General features: G+C 44.4%; 1 protein-coding gene across 1 annotated transcript in view; it reads right to left on the bottom strand.

The window, feature by feature from the left end:
* CASS4 (Cas scaffold protein family member 4) overlaps positions 1-19,053 on the bottom strand; it is a 39,059-nt gene extending 20,006 nt beyond the window's left edge. Inside the window, exon 1 of the mRNA XM_014787324.2 lies at positions 17,176-19,053. Within this exon, the coding sequence (XP_014642810.2) occupies positions 17,176-17,211 (36 nt within the window). The 5' untranslated portion in view covers positions 17,212-19,053. The remainder of the gene's footprint in view (positions 1-17,175) is intronic.
* Between the last annotated feature and the right edge of the window lie 29 nt (positions 19,054-19,082).

Below are 19,082 nucleotides of genomic sequence, written 5' to 3' on the forward strand. Positions count from 1 at the left end.
AAACTTTATCACAGGTATGTATGTATAGGAAAAAAGCACAGTATATATAGGGTTCGGTACTATCTACAGTTTCAGGCGTCCACTGGGGGCCTTGGAACGTATCTCCACGGATAAATGGGACCACTGTAATTCACTCAGTGGGCAATCATCTATCCTGCATGGGTTTACCGGCTGGAGCACAAGCCCCGGGAGAGCAGGGGCCGCGGTTCCTTGCTTTCACTGCAGCCCCAGGCCCCAGCACACAGGAGGTGCTACTTGGTGAGCCAAGGGGTGGAGAAGGACAAGTAATGTGATGCCCCTATGGGAGGTAAGCAGACACAGAGCATCAGGATGAGAGCTTGTATTTCTGTCCAGAGTAGGGTCAGAAGGAAGCTCTCTTTGACCGTCTGCCCACCCACCCCCTTCAGTAAGAATGACCACCGAGACGTCCAGAAGTTGGACCTCAAGGCCTGGCTATTCTGCACACTCAATTACTGTCCCTTCAGTGTGTTGCGAGCAGGTTTCATGTGAATGTGGGTGCTTGGCTTGGAGAATACAGCAGAGATGAAGCATTTAGGGGGAATAGAGTCGTAGAATCTTATACACAGTACCGAGTAAAGGTCAAGACTTCCTGAAGTTACACGCTACTTTGTAGATTTTTTTTTTCCAGTTAAAGTTTCTGGCAAATAATTTCTTTTCAGTAGGAAAAGATAATCTGAAAGGTTACGGTTTATTATTTTGTCAAACTTTAACTAGATTTGTATCTAGCCCTGCATTCCTATCCTAATATTTCCTTATTAAATTGCCTATAAATACCTAGATCTTCAAATGCTCTTTGACCTGGTTGTAACATTTTTATGGTTCCCTCATTAATTAACCAGTTTAATAAAACCTTTGACATGAGTTCATTTTCTATTTGCACAAGAATCATGATTTTACCTTTTCGAAAATTATACTTTAACTGTCCACATTGGGAAGAAAAGGGAAAATAAAAACAAGCTCCAACCAATCATCATGAAACACACTTAAAACAGTCTTAAAAGAAAAAGCCCATCATCTGAAATGTACTCGCATTTGTCCAGAAATAAGAACGTGTGTATATTGAGACAGAGCAGTTGTCACAATATGGCATCTGCTCGGAAGTGTCCAGTTTGGCATCAGCTTAGCTGGTGGATTTGCCAGTTGTGGAAGGCAGCGATGTGTTTCCAGGGAACCACGGGCTTGTGTGATCATCCACCCCATTGGGCACCCACAGCTGTCCAGGAGGGATGACGACAGTCTTGTTCTGGAGACATGGTTTACCCCGTACTTGCAGCCTGCGGTCTCCATTGCAGCAGCCCACACCTTCAAAGGATGTAAATTCCCAGCAAAGGAAAACCCTAAATATGTTGCTGTAACTCGATTCCCTCCAGTATGGCACTTCATTGTAATTGGCAGGGGGTGTCTCTGGACACCTCATGCAATCAGTTAATGTCTCAGAGTTTTAATCACAAAGACTATCAAAGTTTATGTTACAAAAGAAGAAGGAAACACATGTGAGAAGTCTTAGGGAGCTCCTCACCTAGGAAGGAGGGAAAATAGTGAGATATATTGAATGGGGGCCTCTTTTGTGTTGGGTGCTCCTCAGTGCAGTCATTATATCACTTAATTCTCAGAAGTCTCAGAGGCAGGTTTTCTTATCCCCATTTTACAGATGAGGAAACTGAGGGTCAGAGAGATCAAATGACTTGTCCAAGGTCACTTGGACTCTAACTGCTCTCCTCACATCCATTACTGCAGCCTTCCCCTTACAATCCATTCTCCAGACACCAGCCAGATGACATTTTATATACATAAATCAGATTGTGTTGGTTCTTGTTTAAAAACCTCCAACTGCTTGGAACTGCACTTAGAACAAAACCTAAACTCCCTACCCGGTTGGCCTGCCTGATGGGCCTCCCGGCCCACTATTCCTCTCCTTAATTTCCCTCCAGCTTCATTGTTTTCTTACTTTTCCTGGAGGCACTAAGCTCGCTTCCGCCCCAGGACCTTGGTCCTTGCTATTCCTCTGCCCAGAACACTCTTCTGCCAGATCTTTGCAAGACTGGCTCCTTCTCCTTCAGCTCTCAGCTCAAAAGTCACCTCCTGCAGAGGCTGTGCCTGACCACTCACGCAAGGCGAGGCTCCTCCTCTGCATGCACACGGGCCTTGGAGACGATGGTCCTCGAGGCATGTCGAGGAAGCAGAGCGGGCAAGCCGGACCTTTATGGACAAGCAGGCGGTGTGGGGAGAACAAGCAGCAGCAGCAAACATTCAGTGTGCACCTATGTTCCTGGCACTGTGCCACGCTCTTTATCGGAGAACACATGGAAGCAATTGACAGGCCACTGCAAAGGGTCCTGATCACAACTGCAATTGTCGCTGAGGCCACTCACAAGGTATTTTTCAATAGGGTGTTAATCTGGAAACGTGTGTAGATATTTAAGAAATGAAGGAGGATTGAGGTTTATATTTTTATCCTTGGGGGCACACAGGCAGTTAGCTTCTGGGTACCATGGAAGAAATCTTCTTAACCAATTTCCAAAAAAGGCATTTCCTCCAAATGCCCATCTTTATACAACAGCTGGGAGAGGGGAAAGGAAAATGAATAAGCGTTTGAAAGGAAGAAGGGGAAGGAGTTTAGGGAAACAAAAGCAAAGAATAAGATTCCTTGTTCTCATGATGATGCTCGTCTCTCTGGGGAGACCTTCACACAATGCCAGATGTAATGTGCTCATCTATATTGAACCAGCAATGAGCCATAGGAGTAATGAGCTATGACTGGAGACATCTGGGACGCCATTCATTCATTCACGAAGATTGTACTAAGCATCTACTATATGGGCGGTGCTCTGCTGGAGATACAGCCATGAACAAAACAGCTCCTGATCTCATGCCAATGTATGTTCCGGTGAGGAGGCAAATTCCAATCAAATCAGAAATAAATATAGGGTTTGTCCTTCTCTTAAGTGCGATGAAGGAAATACAGGAAGTTAGGAGAAATGATGAGTGCAGTCAGGAATTGGTGACAGATGAGGGCTTAGGGAAAGTTCCCCTGGGAACGGCGCCGTGGAAATTGCGATCTGGGGGTGAGTTGGAGTTAGTCAGATCAAGAGTGGAGGAGACATCATCCAGGCAGGGGAAGAGAAATATGTGAGGACTGGAGGGAGGGAGGGCGTGAGTGTGAGTGTGTGTGTGAAGTGGGTGGTGCACGGGAGGAACTGAAAGATGACCCGGCTGGCCAGAGAGAAGTAAACAAAGGGTCGGGGCCTTGAGTTTTGTATTGGCTGCTGTTTACATCTGGTTGCTGGGTGGAAAAGGGATTGGAGGAGCTGGTGTGAAGCCAAAGAGGCTAATCAAAGCCAACTGCCCAGTCGAAGTGGGAGATGCCCATGGTTCAGATGAGGGTGGAGGCTGGATTTAGGGTAGCTGTAGGGAGGAGCTGGTGAAGGATTGCATGCAACTTGGAGGTGAGTCTTGAAAGAAGGGCAGGATTATAATTGCCAGAGAAAGGCGGAGGGCCCCACGATGGACCAGGGAAAGTCAGAAGCAGAAGGAGAGACCTGGGCCTCATACTCTGTCTCCTGCAGTGGCATCAAGAGCCATCAGCAGCAGGGACAGTTCTAAACAGAACCAGGTTGGATGAGCCTGTAGAAATGCCACCCGTGGAAGCTAGTTCTATGTCTCTTCATCATTCCTATGGCCAGGATGGTAAGCCGCTCTCTAGACTGGGAGGGTGGGCACAGCTCCGCAGTGACTGCGCCCACGCTGGCCCTCCAGGGGCCCAGCTTGCCTTTCTGCTTTGCTTTCCATTTTTATTTTCTTCAGTTCACTTGAGAGAGCAAAGCTGCGGAGATCAGAGTGGTAGAGTTGGATGGGGGCCTTGGATGTCATCTGCTCTGCTGGCCTCATGTTAGAGCTCTGTGGTGGCCGAGACTAGGCAAGGTTAAGTGACCTGCCCAAGGTCACACAGCAGCAGGCAGTAGAGTGGGGATTCAAACTCGAGTCTGTCTGACTCTGAAGCCTGCTATTGCTAACTCACTGCACGGCCTCCCCAAGTGCAAGTCAATGTCCTACTTTAATCTGCTCAAGTCTAAATGCATGTAAATTTAGAAGGAGCCATCTTAAGGACATGTATAGGCAGGAGCAGCAAATTCAAACGATTATGGGAGCTGGGCAACAAACATATGTAAGTGAGGCGGGCCAGGTGTAAGACATTTGGGAGTGGTGGAGATTGGTATGCTCAGGCAGTTTTTTTATTTTTGTGTGTGAGGAAGATCAGCCCTGAGCTAACATCCATGCCAATCCTCCTCTTTTTGCTGTGGAAGACTGGCTCTGAGCTAACATCTATTGTCAATCCTCCTCCCTTTTTTTTCCCCAAAGCCCCAGCAGATAGTTGTATGTCATAGCTGCACATCCTTCTAGTTGCTGTATGTGGGACACGGCCTCAGCATGGCCGGAGAAGCGGTGCGTCAGTGCGCGCCCAGGATCCGAACCCAGGCCGCCAGTAGCGGAGCACGCGCACTTAACCGCTAAGCCACAGGGCCGGCCCCCAGGCAGATTTTAAAATATAACTACTTGGGCCAAGTGAAGTACTCTGCTGCTGAGTCCAGCCTACTACTGGGGTCTTAGAGGCCCACCCCAGTTTCCTTTGCCAACCAAAAGTTAATAGGCGGGGGCTGGAGCATTTCTGCCCAATTTATGCAGGACTCTGACAGGCGATCTTTGCTCCGAAGCCCCCGTTATTTTATGTCCAAGACTGTGGGAAAGCTGCTCAGAGTTTGAGCCTCTCCCTACCCTCTCCTCGTGCTTCCCTCTTTCCCTTCACAGGCGTCAAATCCACATTGTAGCCCAATCCTTCCTCCTCCTTTCACAAGTGCTTCCTCACCCCCCAAACTCTTGTACTCCTAAAATTAAAAAGTTAGTGGCCAGGGGATAGGACAATAGAGATCCTGAAATGGTTTCCAACAAACTAGCCAGAAGATCATCATTTCCTTGAGAAGGTAAATCAGACCACGAGGCCAGCAGCTCATAGTCAGAAGTAGTAAATAAGTGAGGGCCCCAAACAATGACAGAGACCGTAAATGTGGAAGGAACCCTGAGCGGTAAGTGGTCACTGGGCCCCTGCTCTGCACGATGTCACAGAACTCCATTGTTAACAAGGTGGCATTTTTCTTCCACTAAAATCCTTCTTTGAAAAAGGTCCATGTTTAGTATTTTAGCTTCCTTTTCACAGATTCCATGAATCCGGAATTACTTCCAAGAATTCTTAGTTTTAGGGGAAGGTGGCGGAATAGTTCATACTTCCCCTCTGAGGACCATGAGAGAATACTTAGTTATACACAAGACAGTTTTTTTTAAAGCACACATTGTAAACAGTCAAATCCTTTGATGTCTGGGAAATGTGAATCCCTGAAGTTCATAAAGGTACCCCTGGATGTAGGAGCTTCTACTCTGAGATCAGTGAACTATTCTCTTATATTCCTTTATGAGGCAGCTCAGCCCAGACTTGGAACCTCAGGAGGAGATGCAGAACGGAGAAAGCTCTTTGATCATCTTTAAAGACAATCGTCTCCCCTTGAATGTACTTGGAAGCATTTCATAGGATGTAAATACATAGATAGGCTTGGAGAGATCAAAGCAGAGAGAATGGTGCTCTCTGTTGGCTTGTGAATGTTTATTTTCCATCATGTTTTAAAGCACATTACATTAAGGAAAAAAATAGAGAGAAAATTTTCCAAGAACATAAGAAAAATCCCCTTACCACCTCCATTTTTCCCACCCACATCCTCCAAAAAGGGAAGAAAGGCAGAGGAAGAGGGACAGCTCTGAGGCAGAGACACAGTATCTACATGACACTCCTTTTGAGGGAGATTTTGATGGGGAACAATTTTCTGTGAGGTCACCTCTGGCAAGATGAGAGAGGGGTAGAAATGTTTTTAAGGAGTCACAGCAAAGATGATCTGGAAAGGTTCCCCACTTTGCAAACCCCAGATAACAATGCAGACTTCTTACATTCTGTGTGTGTCAGCAAATATTATTTTCCTACAATTAATCAGAGAGGAAAAAAACTCTCTTCAATCTTCTGGATGCATACTGAGTCAGGCACATGCTAATTTTGTTGTTTACTATCTAGCCAATGCCTGATTAAGAATAGCTCACAGTTTTTCAACTTTCTGCCAGGCACTGCAACAAGTAATTAGCACTGATTATCTCACTCGGTGTTCACAACCCCATGAAGAGGGTACTGTTACTATGTCACATTTAAGAGATGAGAAAGCTAATGCACAGAGAGGGTGAGTAAGTAGCTTAAGAGTGCTCAGCGAACAAGGAACATAGGTAGGATTGTAACACAGGCAGTTTTGTCTCCAGAGTCTGCCCTTTTAGCCTACACATCATAGTGCTTAGCACAGACTCCTTCACACGATGGCATGTGCATTTCCACAGATGAGTGAATGACAAAGTGTGCCTCTGGAGAGAGGGATGGTAAGCTGATGAAAACATTGAACTCAGTTGGGTGAGTTGTGTGATTATATACCAGAATTAGATTCTGCACCAAGAATTCAGGAAATAGCTTAAATGCAATTACTGGTAAATAATGATACATTTGTGTAACAGAATACTACGCCGCCATTAAAAGGAATGAGGTAGAGTTTATACGAGCTGAAATGGAACAATTTCCAAATACAGTATTAAATTTTAAAAACGAGCAAGAGCAGATGACATGTCCGCATTTATGCTTTGATAAGTGTAGCATCTTTCTGGAAGATTACGTAAGTTTTGGGGCTCCCCCTCTGGCCAGGGGAACTGGAACCCAGGGAACTATAGAGATTTGGGATTAAAGGAAGACGTGTTTCAGTCCACGCCCATTGGTACAGTTTGAATTTTTTAAACCATGCGTACGTGTTTGCTTTTTCAATATAAAAATCTAGTTTTTAAAAAGGATTCTGTTCTGTTGGAAGAAAATGGCTTCTGCATTGGCAGTTGAACTCCTGCTTGCCATGATCACTTAAGCCCGTTCTACTCCTAGATTCGACAGAAGGGAACCTTGACTCCGAATCTATCTTAATTTTGGCCAAAAGCAGTTTGCCACACAAAGGCATCTCGCATCTGGGGTAACCCTTCGGGAACGTCTGGAACAACACCTACCATCGCTGCAACTCACATTGCCCGGTCTTCAGAGGACCTGTGCCATTACAGCATGGAAGATGCTGGAAAGCGCTTGAGCAGTTTTTGAGAACCAGGTGATTTTGTGCATGCTTCTCTCTCCCCAGCTCCTTGAGAGCAGGGCCGCAGCGTGAAGGCAACAAAGGCCTACCGCTTAAATTAAACTGGGGTCTAACTGCAGGTGCGTTAAGAATCACACAAGGTTAGGCTGGAGGAAGTTTTAAGGGTGTTTCTGGCCCAGCCCTGGGCAAGGTAGAGAGGCATCGAATGAGCCCCCAAGCAGTTGGGGGAGGCTTCCTACCCTTCCCAACACTGCACCCACCTCGCCCTGCTTTGGCCCTGCAGAATGATTTGGGCCCTACGCACAAACACTCCGACCAGATGGAGGGTGCTGCTACCAACAGTGAAAATTAGGACGAGCAGTCACTGGACACCATAGCAGTTTGCTGCATAACATGTGTTCTGCGTGCGTGTAACAGTGGGGAAGGCATTGAGAATACCCATTGCTACTTTCCTTCCTGGTGGAGCTGTATTATGAGGTCTGCAGCTGAGATGGGAGCCCCAGACGACCAGCCCACCTCCCCCTTCTCTTCTCTCCTCCTCTATCACTCATTTTTTCTCTCTTTCCCTCCCTCATTTTCCGGTCTTCCCTTCGTCCCTTCATCTTCTTTCCTCTTTAATCATCTCCCTTTGAAATAGTTGTCCAAGGAAGAAGCTGTTACCTTAACTTTTATTTTCCCTCATGAATTGCAGTAGCTTTCCGTAGCAATATTTACATTAAAATGTAAAGCAGAATTCCACAAGTTATGGGGAACTGAGAGTCATTTACAAAACGGTATATTTTATAACCAGACCTGCCCTGAGATTTGCAACGATATGAAATTATTTCCCTTTAATTTGTCATGCCTAATGTGGTAAGAGAATTAGTTTGCAATACTGTAGAACTTGAGACAGCTCTGCTTCAATAATCTGCATTTCACTCTCAGAAATATTTAGAATATCTTAATGAGGTGACAGCTAAGTCATTTCTTGCATCATCCTACAACATAAAGAAGGGTTGTTTCTCTTGGAGCTGTTTTTTAAAACTTAGCAAAGTAGTTGATTGAGAGATGCTGAGGGAAAACTGCTGTCTTTTTTGTTGTTAATATTGCCAGATCGGCTAGAAAAACAACTGAGTTTCTGCTTCCGTTCCTCTTGTGAAAAAGTTGAAAAGTTCTTGAATGAAAGGTTCCAGCGTGTGCAGAAAATGATCTGAAGTCATTTAACCAAAAGTGAAATCCTGAAACTCCCTTTTCCCAATTATTTTGATATTTAAAGTAACATTTAAGCTTTAAAAAAAAAACAACCGAATAGAATATAACTTTTTAAACAAAATATAAATTCTCTCTTTTTTGTTTCAAAACCGGGGACATAAAACAACTTCCAGTTGTTACCACTAGTGTGCTAGTTATTTGGGAAACATCATTACCTACTTCCTTAATTTAGGGGAAAAAACATGAAATAACAGGTAACGACTCTTTTACACAGTTAACTCCGAGTCCCACGCAATCAAACAGTTGAAGAGAGGGATGCCAGCAGAGAGAAAACCCAGATACTCACATTCACCTTCATCTCAGGCCTTTAAAGAAATTATTTTTAAAGGTGATTATTCCATATCCTGGAAAACATCGGCAGAAATGGCTTTGGAAGGGAAGTCCTTCTGTAGTCGTTTGTGCTGGAATGTCGGGAGGTTCTGGGGCTAAAACACTTGTGCCTGATCAGGGCTCTTTCTGCAGCTGTCCAGCCAGGCGATCTGGGCTGAAACCAACAGCCATGGGAAAGGATGGGGCCAGTTACATAACACATTCTCTCGACATTCCTGTGGGTCCCTCCCATCTGTCAGGATGCTAAATAGCCATTGTGGTGGGTCTATCTATAGGCACTGGGGACAAAGAAGTGAATAAACCTGGTGAACTTGGAAATGAGAGAAAAAGAGAAACAAATAAAAGAGCGATCCTTTGTTTTCTTGACGCCTCTAAAAATGACCCTGGATGATGGCATATTCTGTGAACAAGCACAAACCTTAACTGATTTCTCCACGATAACGTTGAATTCTGATCCCTCTGGCTTTGAATTCTTCCTGATGGTTCGGATGAAAAAGTCACTCCTTGCAGGGACTTCTGTAGCTGCAGAAAGCACTGCCTACTAATGAGACTTTGAGGAAGAAGAGGCTGTGGCCAGAAAAAATTCCAAAGCCACCCAATGGAAATGAAACATTTTCTTCCCCAAGTTCTGAGTACTGTGGTTTTCCAATAGGCTTGGGTCTTGCCCAGATTAACTTGTTTGAATATACTTCCCCTATTTGTGGGAATCTTGCTAAAATGCACTCTTAGTGCTTCATTGATTCCACAATTATTTATTCAGCACCTACTGTGTCTGACACACGCTTTGGGGAATGAGGTGAACCAGGTTCCCTGGGCTAAGCTCAGGATTGAAACGATGCAACAATAAAGAGCTCCCAGGCCTTCTAGCAATTGACTTTTTGGGATGTGACCCAAGACAAGTCCATGTTATACTGAACTGAACTCTATTCCAAAATATTTATTCACAGCTTTCTCCCCACCGTCCCACCTCCAAGTTCACTCCTTGCTAGCCAAGTCCCTGAGTTACTAAGATATTTGGTTTGGAAAGTAGAGGAGTTGGGAGCAATGTTGTGGCAAGGTAGGTGGTTGAGGATTCCACCCTTGCTTGAGAGAAACTCCTGGAGGGAGGGCAGGTAACAGAACTCTGGCCCTCTGTATCCTCCTCTGAAAGTGACGTAGCTGTGTAGGGTGCCCACCCAGCGGCAACGCCCTGCCTTTTGCACAGCTTCTTTCCTTACTCTTATCTCTTACTTCTTGAAAGCCATCCGAGGGAGTAAAGAAAACAACAGGTAGGTTCTTTCCCTTTCTCATTTCTTTCTTTTTTTTTTTTGTGAGGAAGACCAGCTCTGAGCTAACATCTATTGCCAATCCTCCTCCTTTCCCCCCCGCCCCAAAGCCCCAGTAGATAGTTGTATGTCATAGTTGCACATCCTTCTAGTTGCTGTATGTGGGACGTGGCCTCAGCATGGCTGGAGAAGTGGTGCATCGGTGCGCACCCGGGATCCGAACCCAGGCCGCCAGTAGTGGAGTGCATGCACTTAACTGCTAAGCCATGGGGCCGGCCCCCCTTTCTCATTTCTTTTCTCTTACTTCCTTCTTTCTTTTTTTCGAAGGGAAAAAGGGAGGAAGAAAGGCATGGAGACAATGAAGATGTTTTGTGGTCATAAGTGATTACGCCAACTCCAGTTAGGAGAAAGCTTTGTCTAAGACTGTGTTTCTTAAACTTCGTGTGTCTGCTTCCTGTCATACGCATGTGCCGTCTGTATATTTTTTTACTTAAAGTAAAATATCAAATTAAGCCAATTATAAAACACTCTCCCTAAGCAATACTACATATGAAATTACAAGTTTGATGAGCTTGTTTTAGTCTTTTCTAATGCACATTAAAACATATAACTAATGTAAAAAATGTTCTATCTGTGTACCACATCTAAAATCATTTTGTATGCTGGAGGTCAAGGTCCCCGCAGGGTGTGATTTTTCTGTTTGATTGATCAGGAAGAATTCAAAGCTGGCCCACGTAGTTTAATGGATCACAGAAAAACGAGTGAAGGTTCATGCTTGTTCACCGAATTCTCCATTTTCCCAGGGTCATTTTTAGGGGTGTAAGAAAGCAGTGAGCCACCTGTTATTTGAGCTTTTCTTCTCTCATTCTGTTGGTGTGAATTTATTCCAGTTCACTGGGTTAACGCATTTTGTTGTCAATAACGGGCTACAGATAAACCCATCGAAGCCTTAGTTGGGAGACCACAATGTGTGCGTAACTGGCCCTGTTGATTTCCCGATGGTTGTCGATCCCCTCACTTCGGGAAACATCCGTGCAGGAGAGAAACAACTTGAAGTACTGCTATTAGTAACTGACTCTCGTGCCCTTTTCACTGCGGGAGGGTGAGTGTAAACTCCGGACCCAAGTGAACATTCCACAATGCACTTTTTACTTTCTGTTAACCAGATGGCAAACATCTCCAAGGGAGGGGGACCCTACTGCTTTCTTACTTCATTTCTTCTTTATTTTCCCCCAAATGACAGACTGCCTGTAACAGATGTGTAACAAACAAGAGCTACTCTTGTTTCTAAGGAGAAGCAACAGTTTAAAGAAAAAGAGCAGTAGGTTCACTAACTTATAAACTCAGGTAGAAGTGCTCTCTGGAGTGGCCGGCTGAGCAGCCCAGACTTGCCTCTGAATGACTTTTCAGTCATTTCCACACTTTTCCAAGAGGCGTTTTAAGAGACTGCAAAGACTCTACGGCAGAGAGCCAGCAGATGCTGTCCCAGGCGCAGGAGGACACACTGTATTCTAGCATTAACTCTATCCTCAAGGTGTGTACACAGAGTCCTCTTTCATTCCAATAAACAAATGGTTTATGAGAAATACATTTGGAACCGGCTCCTAAAACATTTTATTTCCCCTTTTTGCAACTCATGTTGGAGTATTCGAATATCACTTGGAGCATCATCTTTCTACCAGCCTCCCACCTTCCTCCTTTGAAGTTATTTCCCTCCAGGCCCTTGTCATTTCCTCCCTTAGTCATCACAGTTCCAAAATGACCACTGCAGGTTTCTATGGTTGCTTCCCCATTTCATTATCATGCAGGCCACTTTCCTTTGAATAGTCTTTGTAGCAGACTTTTTTAACTTTGGTGGTGGTGATGTTTTGTTTAGCTTTTTTTAAAAAAGTGAGCTCTATAGGAAGTAAAATGCTAAGAGAATAAAGGTCGTTAAACAGGGGAAAGAATAATGTAATGGATTTTTTATTAACTATAATGATAATGTATTAAATATTGAGAAAGGGGACAAGACATGTTTGCCTTTTGTGGCATTTAGAACAGTGCCTGGCACATTAGTAGGCACGCAGTATTTGTTGAATGAAGGAAAGGTACATTGTCTCAACAGAAAATGGAAATAAAGTTTGTGGAAAACAAATGTCAGTGTCTAAAAAAAAAAGTATATAGCACATATAGTTCAATAAAAGCTATTTACACTTTTATTTACTATTCCATTTTTGCTCACACCCCCTGACAGTCTCAAACATCAGAAGTTTTATTTTTTTCAAAAGACAGAGCAAACGATTCTTCTCGCGTCCACTGAGAAGACCACAATACTATCCAAAGTGGAAAACAAAGCCCCCGCACTTGTCTCCTAATCCCTCTCCCTGCTTCTGCTCTTGCCCTACCCACAGTTCACTTGTCGCACAGCAGCCTGTGTGACCTTTTAAAAACACAGATCAGTCATGTCATCTCCGGCTTTAAATAGGCCAGTGGCTTCCTCTGCAATTAGAATGCACTTCAAAGTTCTTACAGGGCCAGCGAGGCCCTATGTGAACAGGACACTGCTGACCCCCTAGATCTCATTTCTGACCACTCTCCCCCCTTGTTTACTGTGCTCCAACCACTCTGGCTGTTTTACGGATACTCTACCATGCTGAAATTTCTACTGCATGGCCTCTGTATTTGCTGCTCCCTTGGCCTGGAATGCTTTTCCCATCATTCAGGTCTCCAGAGAGGCCTTATCTGTCCATCACCTCTATCAGATCACCATGTTTTATTTTTCTCACGGTAGTTATCACCACCTGAAATCATTGTGTCCATTACTCGCTTACTGACTTTCTGATGCCACTGGAACATCAGCTCTGTCTCGATCACTCCAACCCCCAGAGCCAAATAACTATGTGTTGGGTGAATGGCTAAACGATGGACAGTGAGTAGTGTTTTCAAGCTGGGTGTTGTGTCTAGGTTGTTTTGTGCCGTGAGCTGGGTGAAAGGATGAAGTTGCTGGACAAGGTCCGAGGGAGGCCACAGGTCCTTGTGACCTTGACTTCAATTGCAAAGGTTCAGATCTAAGGCAACGTCTGACCACAGGAGAAAGAGGGGCCAGTTCTTAACAGTCGGCTGAGTGGCAGGTCAGGCTGGGGCCAGGTAGGGGTTAGAGAGCTGAGAGTCAGGGACAATCTCTGTCTCCAGACGTCTGACAGAGAGGAAGGGCTGTTCCTGTCCTCGAGGCAGGGCTGTATCGCCAGGGCTCTGTCTGCACTGCCTGTACCCTCCCATTCATTCACACACACCAACACAAAGCACTTATGGAGGACCCACTATGTGCAAGCACTGCTCTAGGTACTAGAGATGCAGCACCAAAGAACCAGGCCCAGGTCTGTTGCTCACGGAGCTGACTTTCTAGAGGAGGAGACAGACAATGACAAACAGACAGGAAAGACAATTTCAGATCTTGTTAAGTGAAGACAAGATGGACAAGGAGAATGATGGGGTGGGGTGGAAGGGGAGGGTGGTCCAGAGAAGCCTTAGGTGGGGGAGATGCTTGGGTGAAGGACCCACGTGATGCAGCCACAATGAGAGAGGAGCATTCCAAGGCCAGGAACAGCAGGGGAGAAGGGGAAGGAACTGAGGTAGGGGGGCTGGTGGGAGTGGGATCAGGCAGGGCCTGTGGGCCATGGTAAGTTCTCTGCACATGACCCCACATGATCCCACTTGCCCTTCTTCGACAAAGGCTGAGTTAAAATGTCTTGCTTACCACCTCAGAACTGCTAAAAGTATAAGGAGAGTGTGAAATTGCTCCACACTCACAAATGAAGTGACACAGTGACCCTCCTTCAATTCCTGGACATTGACCCCATGGAGACAAAGATGTCTTTGCACAAAGATGCTAATTTCAATATCACCTCTAATGATGTGCACGCACACACACACTCGGAAGTAAACACAATTTGCAACAAATCGGACTGAATCACTAAGGTACATACAGACTCTATTTTTCATCAATAAGTCACTTTTGAAACTACCAAAAACCCAAAAAAGAACTTACATATTCTTATGAACTTATTCACCTTGTCTTTTGGACCAAATCTTCTAGCATTTCTTGAATGGAAGTGAACGTGGACTCAATCATGGAGAGTCCAGTGAGCCGATGAACATGATGTTAGATTTACCACGTTCACCATGCCTAACGATTTTGACCTTGGTTGCAACTGTACTGTTTGAGGCAAGCATTTCCTATCACTAACATCATCATGTTTATTTTTCAGTTTTCTCTTTGTTTTATGATAATTAGGGAAAACCTAGTGAAAATCAGTCGATTACACAAAATCTGCCATGCACGGAGTTGGAAGCTCTCCTGACGCGGAACTGCTGGTTGGCAAGCAGCCACGCTAGGGAACAGCTTGAAAGGGGAGTCATGGTTCACCATCCAACATATACAGGCCAACTTCAGGGCATGAAAGGTGATCTGGGGCAGCCCCGAATGAAAGTGAGGGTTGCTTTAAAGTCAAATGCACCAAAGCCGAGGACCATTTAGGTGGTATGACCCCTTAAAGCATTGTGTTACCATTTAATAAAAAGCAATTAAACAACAATGTAGGCATTAACAATAATGAGGTAGATCAATGGTGCTAAAATGAATGGAACTGTACTATGTACTGTTAATTGTAAAAGGCAAGAAGTTCCACAGTTGTTCAGTGACTGCTCCTATTTGTGGAAAACTTTTAAAAAAGTATATTATCTTATATGTGCATTGACAGTTCTGTACAGATACTCAAGAAACCACGCACTGAGGCTGCCTCTGGACCAGGAGTCGAAGACTTGGGTTCCTGCCCTGATGCTGCTGTTACTGGGCGGGGGTAGCCTGTATGAGCTGTGACGTTGCTGGTCTAGGACACGGGCTGGCAAACTATGGCCTGTGGACCAAATCCACATGACCACTTCTAGAGTTAAGAATAATTTTATACTTTTAAAAGGTTGTAAAAACAAAAAAGAATATGCAACAGAGATTGCAGGTGGCCCACGAAGCATAAAATACTATCTGGCTCTTTCTGGAAAGAGTTTGCTGACTCCTGACCTACGAGTCAGAATATAGCCAGCTGGTTAAGAGCTGGGGCTCTGGGTTCAGTCTGCTGGGTTTGACTCCTGGCATTCCATTTACTAGCGTATGACCTTGGCAAGTCAACGCAGCCTACTTTCCTCATCTGTAAAATGGGAATGAGATTAACACCTCCACCTCACGGAGATGTTGTGAGGATGTAATGAGAAAATGCAAGTAGAGCACTCAGCACTGGGCCCGGCGCATGCACAGTAAGGGTCAGCTATTAGGATCTGTATGATACTGATAATAGGACTTCGCGGGGAGGCTCGGAATATCAAACACATGTTATACACACACATACATGTGAATTACACACTGTAAAGTGCTATAGAAATTAGGCAGAATAAGTGGCACATAAATAAAAAGAAGTCTAGATCATAAAAAACCTGGGATATTCAGGAAAAAATGTCAATGTTATGAAAGAAATAAAAAGTACTGGATTGTTCTAGATTAAGGACAACAGAGACCAGATAAACAATGCAATGCGTGATCTTGGAATGAATCCTGGGTTGGAAAAAACAAACACACACCCAAACAAATAGCAACAGCCCAAAAAGCTAGAAAGGATATTTTTGGAAAATGTGAATGTGGGCTGAACATTAGAATGACGTTGTTAATTCAATGTTAAATTTTCTTGGGTATGTTAATGATATTGGAGTTGTGTAGGAGAATGTCCTTGTTTTTAGGAGACACAAGTTGACCTATTTAGGGAAGAAGTGTCACTATATCTGCAATTTGTTTTCAAATGATTTAATAACCACTACTGGGGCCGGCCCCGTGGCGTAGCGGTTAAGTGCACACGCTCTGCTGCTGGCGGCCCCGGTTCGGATCCCGGGCACGCACCAAGGCACCACTTGTCAGGCCATGCTGTGGCGGTGTCCCATATAAAGTGGAGGAAGATGGGCTGGGCACAGATGTTAGCCCAGGGCCAGTCTTCCTCAGCAAAAAGAGGAGGATTAGCATGGATGTTAGCTCAGGGCTGATCTTCCTCACAAAAAGCAAAACAAAACAAAACACCACTACAATAACGAAGTGTGCGCCTGTGTCTAAATACATACAAATAGATGTACATAAGTGTGACAAAGTGCCAGGAATTGGTGAATCTAGGTAAAGGATATGCAGGGGTTTACTGAATTATTTTTTTCAATTTTTCCAATGGTTTAAAAATTTTCAAAGTAAATAGTTGGCTACAAAATTCTAGGGTAGCTGAGATATTTACACACAACCTATGTAAGAGGATGTCATGGGTTACTCAGCCATAAATTCCACTAGTAATACCTATTATTATTACTGTGATAATAAATAACTTATATTTAATTCATATAAGCAAACTCCCCATTTAGTAATTATTTCATTTCCTTTTTTCCTGTTCTACTTAGAATTTAAAAAAGTATAGCAAGATAACTCTTGAGCTTCACTTTCCTTGTGTCCTCGTAAATTTTTTTTTTTTGGTAACCATTTCAACTTTCTAAATAGTGACTCTTTTTTGATTCATGTCACAGACTTGAGCTCCACTCACACATATCAATACAAAAGTCAACGTGAAAACAGCATAGGGAATGTCCACTGTGGACTCAGCATAGGAGGCTGAAGCCGAGGTCTGGGCTCTGCTCTTGGAAAGCAGCACAGAATCAAACAGGAGACTTGGGAGTGACAAGGACTGTCTTCGGGGTCCAGAGACAGGAGAGGTTAGGGTGGGCTGAGGCAGAGACTCGAGTCTTGCTCAAGAAATTTGTTAGAAGGTGAATGGAGACAAAGGAATGGGTTGTCTTATCAACCACATAAACTGGTTTCTGCTAGAAAGCAATTTTCACCCATCTCTGAATCAAACTGGTAAGGAGCTTTACAGCACATATATTTTCCACACTTACACTTACATGAAACTTTCCCATCTCAAACTTACATGTGACTAGTATTCATCCTTTGACTCGACTAGCAACTCAGAACTCAAATCAGTCACTTTCCTTAGCCACAACAGGTTGTTATACCCCCTGCCCATTCAGACAGCCCCATCACTCACCTTGGGCGCACCATCCATGATGCTCACTCCCTTCATGTTGGTGGTGTGCAACAGCTCCTTTGAGCGCCACAGCTGATATCTCCGGTTCAGAGGCAGATTATGCAACGTCACTGCATGCCTCTGGCTGGTTCTCAGAAACTGAATTCTATGGAGCTGACAACACGGGAAATTGTCAAAACGGTTCTCCCAGCAGGCAAACTTTCTGGAAAGCACGATAAGAGTAAAATGAAATGGATGAACGAGGGGAGACGAGAAATCCAGCCCACACTCACTCAACGCCTGACGTCTCACTTTGTCTATAAGTAGATTGTCACATATTTGCTCCGTGAAACCACAAAAGAAGAAAAGGAAACCATTCTTCTGCTTTGTAGGATGAAGTTCCTACTTTGAAAAGCTCAGGGTATGAATGCACAGCATTCTTGTCTCTCGAACACTGTGGAACAACTCCCACCAAACAGACCAAGCTCATTTCCCTAACTAGAGGCCATGAGACCAAATTTCTGATAGTGGTCAGTGTTTCTTCCTTCCTGCTCTCTAAAGCTTGCCCTGCAACAGCCAGGAGAAAACAAGTCAAGGGGAAGGTCTTAAAGGATCTAGTCCCACCATATCTTTCCCACTCAGGTGCACACTTCTCCTTGCTCTGACCCCCAGGCCCACCTCTTGGTCTTTGCTCACATTTCACGATGCACATTTTCTGAGTGCTGACTCTGCACTAGGGCTATGCTGGGCACATATCAATACAATTATGATTCTCTCTTAAATCTCACCACCCCCCATTCACACAGTTCAGCATTACTTGCTAAGTCTTTTACTTTCCCTAAATTCAGACTCAACATACAGAGAGGACCTACAGGGGAGCAGACTCCTTGCTAAACACGTTTGCATTTTGATTTCATTTAAACAAACTGGTACACATCCTTCTAAGCCTGGCTTTCAAGTTTCATCTCCAACAAGCTGTCTCTTTCATCCCTCTCTTCCTGCGACGACAGCACTTACTGTCTTGTCTGTTGGTCCTCCCATGTGTAGTCCCCTCAAGTCTGAGCCCCCGGAAGGATTTACCAATGGACATAGCTGACTGATTTCTGGCTGAGACAAGACATATTTTAAATTGTTATCATTGTTGGAAGTTAACTTCCGGGGCCAAGTAACTGACGTGCTGCGAATGGGAACAGATAACAGGTAGGGAACAATGACCCCACAGAATGAACACAAACTGACTTAGCAACAAATTCAAAGTGGAGATCCATAGAGAGGAGGCCAGAAATGGGAGAAGAGGAGGGTAATTTAGGGAAGGCTTCATGAGGAAGGCCAGATATGAGAAGCAGGGGTGGTCCAGTATGGAGGCAGAGCTTGTTCCTGGCTGCCACACCATGAACATGGAAAAAAAAAAAAAAAAAAGATGGAATTAGCAAGCTCCATTTAAGGAAAATAAGCAGATTCGTATGAAGGGCAATGAGTCATAGAGGCTGAGGTTATGAATGACAGCCTGGACTAACAGAAGTATTTTATCCTATTAGTCTTTCCAGATAAGACAAATCATCACAATGGCTCTACTGCAACACATATAGCTAGTGACATTTGTAAGGCAAAGGGCACTACGAGATAGCAGACGATTTTTGTGTTGTTAAATGTGAATCTGGACATTTTTCTTGGGTGTGCCTCTTCGCTCCTGCTTTCTTCTGGCTCTACCCGTTCCTCTGTGTTGGTGGGCACGGGACACGCAGCATCTCAGACGAGGAAGACGCAAGCACTGTTGAGCTACGGCTGAGGTTCACGTTTCCAGAGTGGGAATCTATGAGACCTAAATTTGATGCCTCCATATATATATACTTGGATGTAATGATATTATGATTGTGTTTTAAAAAGTCCTTCTCTCTCAGAGATATATACTGAAATATTTACAGATA

The sequence above is a fragment of the Ceratotherium simum genome, chromosome 21, assembly GCF_057802395.1.
Source record: "Ceratotherium simum simum isolate JZ-2026a chromosome 21, ASM5780239v1, whole genome shotgun sequence".
NCBI classification, from domain to species: domain Eukaryota; kingdom Metazoa; phylum Chordata; class Mammalia; order Perissodactyla; family Rhinocerotidae; genus Ceratotherium; species Ceratotherium simum.